Here is a 6,087-nt window from a genome sequence, read left to right as displayed (position 1 = left end):
TGCCACCAACAAAAATCTTTTTCACAGTTAAGTGGGCACCAGGTCTTTGAGAATCTTCTCTTGAGACAGCCCTCTTTGGTTCCACAACTCTTCCATCCACCTTGTGTGGCCTTGCATTCATGGCTGCATCCACCTCCTCCACAGTGGCATAGGTGACAAACCCAAAGCCTCCGGAGCGCTTGGTGTTCGGATCTCTCATTACCCCACAGTCCGTAAGTGTTCCCCATTGCTCAAAATGGCTCCTCAGACTCTCATCGGTTGTTTCAAAGCTCAGACCTCCGATGAAGAGCTTCCGCAGCTGTTCAGGCTCTTTGGGAGACTCTGACTTCGACATGACGGCGGTGGGAGGGGAGACTTTAACGATGCTTACTCGGCGGCCTACATTTCACTCTTTTCTAGATTCAGTTTCATTTTTGCTGAAGTCTATCCTTTAGTAGTTCTTACACACATCTCTCTTGGTAAACCCTCACCAAGTCATTCAGTGAGGTTGTAATTCTTTGATAGTGCTGGCTGTGTGTGACAGTTTAGTTCCAACTTCTTTGATTGGTATGGGGCTAAGGCCTTGTCTCAGTTCTTCCCGTGTGGTCATTAAATCTCAAGCCCTTAGGGGTGTGAGGCCTGGAAATCCCAAAGGACTGCCATGCCATCAGTGTTCTTTTATTTATTTTTTGGCCATTAGGTATTTCTCTTACCCTCTGGTAAGCTTACCTATGTATATAGAAGGGTATTTGTTACATTTTATCCAGAATTCCTATAATATTTCTATTATCATAAGTTCTGGAAGGTCTTATCTTACAGTTTGTTGGCTTTGAGGACTCCTGTTTCTAGCTTAGTGAGGAACTCCTCAGCAAGGCTTTAGTTGTAGGGTTTATGTGTGGACAGAAGGGGTTGTCCAGTATAATATGGATATGTTTTTAGCTAAATTTTAAGCTTCTTGGATGCAGGGGCTATCTCATTTGTTCTTGTGTCTGTGTGTTTTCAGAATAAGAATAATCTTAGAACTTGAGGGAAGCCTGGATGGCTCAGTTGGTTAAGGGTCCGCTTTCGGCTCAGGTCATGATCTCTGGGTTCTGGGTGTGAGTCCTGGATCGGGGTCCCTGCTCTGTGGGGAGTCTGTTGCTTCATCTGCCTCTGCTGCTCCCCCTGCATGTGTTTTCTTTTTCTCTCTCTTTCTGAAAAATAAATAAATAAAATCTTAAAAAAAAAAAGAAGGAATAATCTTAGAACTTGACTATATGCTAGACAAAGAACTATGAGATATGAAAAGTTCAACTTTTTTTTTAAAAGATTTTATTTATTTATTTAACAGAGAGCAAGACCACAAGTAGGCAGAGAGGCAGGCAGAGAGAGGAGGAAGCAGGCTCCCCACCGAGCAGGGGGCCCGATGTGGGGCTTGATCCCAGACTCTGGGATCATGACCTGAGCCAAAGGCAGAGGCTTTAACCCACTGAGCCGCCCAGGTGCCCTCAACTGGTATTTTAATATTTGTAGAAGTTGTGTGGCCCTTATAGCCTATAGGAATGCCATTGTCTATTCTAGTTTTAAGGTCTTTAGAGTTAGGCAGAAAATATTTTATGGTTTTCAAGTTAAAAGTCTTTAGAGTTACATGGAAAACACAAGGCTTGTCTATCTTTAGATAAAGAAGAGCAGATTACAATCAAGTAATTAACCTTCCTGAGAGTGATGGAATTCTACCATTAGACTAATGACTTAGTAATTTTATCATCCCCACTCCCCTGCCTTTGAAGTGGCTAGCAGCTTTAAATAAGGATTAGTGTATCCCATCAAAATTGCTGACAGTTTCATTATTATATCTGGTTGTGGATAATACCAATATGTTAAGACGGCAACCCCCATGATATTAAATGGGATTGTATAATATCTGGTGTGAGAATGTCCGTAGCTCCAGATCTCACACCAGCTGAAATTTCTGGTTAAATGTTACTTTGGTTAACTTGGATAATTGTCTTCTGTAGTGGCTAAGCATCTTTCAACTCCAGGAAGATTTAGAACCAAGAATATAATGTCTAAGAGAATCAAAGTTGCAATAATAATATTTTCCTGTTAAGGAATATGTGCATATTTGTTGTGGCTAGTGAGGATGATAAGAATGCAATTCCAATTTAGAACGTATTATGGAATAATGGAGATCTGTGATTTTTTTTGTTGTTGTTACCTAATTTATGTTAAGTACTTTTGGGAAGTGTTAGGAGAAGTTTAGGCTTATCTTACTTGTAAGGCCAATTTACTAGGTTTATAAAAGTACTTATATGTAAATTAATATGCTTTATTGAGTAAGACAGTTGAACTAAGAAGAAAATAAAATATATTACATTTATAAATGTAGGTAAAAATTTTGGTGGCATTTAATTAACCAGGTATGAAATGATATTAAACATTATGCAAAAGCACCTTAAAAATGGCTTCTAAAATCTGCCACTTTTGTGCATAGGAAAAGTTTTATAAGCTGTATTTAAAAGTTTTAAGAAATAACCTAATTTTTCCATTTTTTAAAAACTTTAACAAGTTGAATTATTTAAAAATCAAAGTAAGTTTCTAAAGAGTACAGAAATTACACTTGTACAGAAAATACAAAGCAACTCATATCAGTATGACCTATAGCATTCAATGTATTTCTGGATGTGATTATTTGTTAGATAATGAGGGAAGATTTAATGTGGACTTCATACTGGGTAGCATACAGTCTTGCATTCATTAAGATTTCAGGTATTTATTGAAAAAAATCAGTATTTTGAACAGACTTCTGGATATATCATAATAAAATATTTGTTTTTAGTCTGATCACAAAAAACTAAAATTTCTAAAGTTCTTTTTTAGAACTAGAACTTATCATTAAAGGTTAGCTTCTGTGAAGTCTCTTGATTTATGGAGAAGATGTCCTATTCAGTAGGGGAAGGTGAGTCCTGTCACTAAATGCTTCTGGGTTAATTAATATTTATGGGGGGTCCTGACCCCTCCTACCTCACACCATATAGAAAAATGAATTTGAAATAGAGCATTACCGGGGCGCCTGGGTGGCTCAGTGGGTTAAGCCGCTGCCTTTGGCTCAGGTCATGATCTCGGGGTCCTGGGATCGAGTCCCACATCGGGCTCTCTGCTCAGCAGGGAGCCTGCTTCCCTGTCTCTCTCTCTGCCTGCCTCTCTGTCTACTGTGATCTCTCTCTGTCAAATAAATAAATAAATAAATAATCTTTAAAAAAAAAAAGAAATAGAGCATTACCTAAAATGTAAAAGGTAGTAAGGATGTGTTTCCAGAAGAAAACATGGAAGGATATTATCATGATCTGGGGGTAGCAAAAGTTTATTGAACTGGACACTAGGGTGTTAAATACAAAAGACTGATAAATCAGAATTCTAAAACTATGAACTTCTCTTCATGAGGGGACACACCATTAAGAGAGTGAAAAGGCAAGCCATATACTAGGAGACGATATTTGCAATGCATATATCTGACAAAGGCCTTGTATCTAAAATATATAAAGAATGACAGTCAATAAGAAAAGCCAGACAACTGATTGAAAAAAAAAAAAAAAGAAGTGGACTAGGGACTGGAAAGTTACTCTGCAAAAGACCATGTTTATGTGGCCAATAAGTATTGTTGAGAAGGTGCCCAACATCCATAGTCATTCAGGAAAGACAGAGTACAGGAACAGTGAGATACCAGTACATCCCCATCAACATGGCTAGGATGGAGCAACTGGTACTCCCATACACTGTGGATGCGAGTGTGGAATGGCATCACCACTTTGGAAAACTGTGTGGCTATATTTACTAAAGCTAATCTTACATATACCCTGTGATCCAGCAATTCTATTCCTGAGTACATAAGTCCAAAGAAATGAGTGCTTATGTTTACCATGAACATAATCCCCATATTCATATAAGCTTTAATAATACCTTCAAATGGAAAGCAGCTCAAATGCTCATCAATGGTAGAATAGATAAGATGTCATTATATTTAAACGATAGACTACTGCCTGTCATTGAAGAAAGATAAACTCATGCTACATGCAGGAACATGGATGAATTTCATAGGTCATGTTGAAAGAAAGAAACCAAGTACAAAGTATGTACTGTAGGATTCCATTTTTTCTGAAATTGAAATAGGCAAACCTAATATATGATAATGTCAGAATAGTGTTGACCTTACTGGCTGATACTGGCTAAGAGGAACCATGAAAAAGCTTTCAGGGTTATTGGGAAATGTTCTATGTCTTTATCTACAGGTGGTTATATGGTATTAAAACTTACTGAGTTGTGTAATATATGTACATTTTACTAAATATATCTTGTTATATCAGTGAAAAATAGATTTACAAATTTTATGAAGTGTTGTCATCCACCTACAAAGGAAGAACGTGAGGCTTATAGATGTTAAGTGACAGGCTTATATAATCAGTAATTGGTGGACCTGGGAGTAAAAAGGCATCCAGGTTTTTGGATTGTAAGTCTAATGCTGACCTCAGATCACCATGCTGTTCTATGTGAAGGTAGGAATTGTGTTTGCAGTGTTTTTATGTCAATATAACATCCAGCACAGTTCCTATACTTATTATTAGGTAAATAATAACTTTACTGATTTGAAAATATAGCAATCATGTATTTGATGAGAGTGCACATTAAAATTCTTAATCATTAATGTTTAACTTCAAATCCTAGGTCCTCTCATTTCTATTTAAGCTTTGTTTTTTGCCTCTTGATTTCTTAACAAATAACTTCTCTTAGACTCAGAAGTCTCATATATTTACTCCCAAGTTCTTACAGCAAAAGTATTAAGAACTAATTGGAGCTTATGTATTTTTATTTTTTTATTAGACAGGGAAAGACATGTTTCTCTGTTTATTTAATCCTGGAGTTGTAGGTTATAGATTAATATAATAGCAAAATAAGATTTTTTGTTCTCTCTTTTCCAGAAGTTAACTTCCAGCAATCTGGCTTATGTTCTTGGACATACCTAGGACGTGTTCTAAATTACTTACATAGAATTCTAACAATGTATAAACAAAAAAAGGAGAATAATCATTAAACAGAATGCTAGAAGAAATAGAGCTCATTAGATAGGAATCTTAAGAAGGAGCCTATATAAAAATTAGAGAAAATTGTGTTAGTGTCTTAACATGGTGTGGAATGAAGGGCCTCTTTGAACGAGGTTTTTTCCCCTTTGATTTCTGGTTTGAAATTTGATTTTTGATTTCACAGGAGTGGTGCTATAATACAGATAGTTCTCTCTCTGTTGCCTGATGTTTTATGCAGATTTGCCAGGCAGTAATCCAGTAGGTCAACTAAGGATGGAGACTCTGAGCCCATGTCACTAGGACATGTGTATTTCTGGAACATGCCAAAAACTTTGTAGAATTCTGTAATTCCACTTTTTTTTTTTTCCTTAAGATTTTTATTTATTTGTTTGACAGAGACACAGGCAGAGAGGGAACACGGCAGAGCCTTTGGGAGAGGGAGAAGCAGGTTTCCCACAGAGCAGGGAGCCTGATGGCGGGGCTGGCTCCCAGGGCCTTGGGACCATGACCTGAGCTGAAGGCAGATGCTTAAGGACTGAGCCACCCAGATGCCCATGTAATTTCACTTTTTAGGTGCTCAGATCTTTTACTTAGTGTTGTTGTGGTGTAATCACATTTAAAGTTTTATTAACTGCTGAGTAGATAATGTGAATAATTAAAATTTATGTAAGGAATCACACAATGCAGTAGATTCTATGTACCTACCAAAGAGTGTAAGATAAAGAACTGTACTCCTACCTCTGAAGACCCTTTATGAGATTTTCTGCATCCTGTTCCACTCTCAGAGTAAGACACTGTGCTGAACTTGGGATTTATTGTTTCCTTGCCTCTCTTTACTTTTAGTACATATATTTGTGTCCCCAAATGGTATCCTATGTTGCTTACTCTGTATCCTTTGAACTTACTTCTTCATTTAATACTAGGGTCCGGAGATTCATCTGTTGTTCCATGTAGCTATAAGTCATGTTTGCATGTATATTGTATCCATTATGGGAATATATAATAATTTATGTATCTGTTCTGATACTGGACTTTGGGTTATTTTCAGGTA

General features: G+C 37.1%; 2 protein-coding genes across 7 annotated transcripts in view; one reads left to right on the top strand and one right to left on the bottom strand.

The window, feature by feature from the left end:
• Nucleotides 1–370, bottom strand: part of LOC132002907 (heterogeneous nuclear ribonucleoprotein A1-like) — a 1,994-nt gene extending 1,624 nt beyond the window's left edge. Inside the window, exon 1 of the mRNA XM_059378174.1 lies at nucleotides 11–370. Within this exon, the coding sequence (XP_059234157.1) occupies nucleotides 11–334 (324 nt within the window). The 5' untranslated portion in view covers nucleotides 335–370. The remainder of the gene's footprint in view (nucleotides 1–10) is intronic.
• KATNAL1 (katanin catalytic subunit A1 like 1) overlaps nucleotides 1–6,087 on the top strand; it is a 119,285-nt gene that overhangs the window by 68,732 nt on the left and 44,466 nt on the right. The window lies entirely within an intron of this gene.

This window comes from Mustela nigripes, chromosome 15 (assembly GCF_022355385.1).
Source record: "Mustela nigripes isolate SB6536 chromosome 15, MUSNIG.SB6536, whole genome shotgun sequence".
Classification (NCBI taxonomy): domain Eukaryota; kingdom Metazoa; phylum Chordata; class Mammalia; order Carnivora; family Mustelidae; genus Mustela; species Mustela nigripes.
This window is presented reverse-complemented; position numbering and strand designations above follow the sequence as displayed.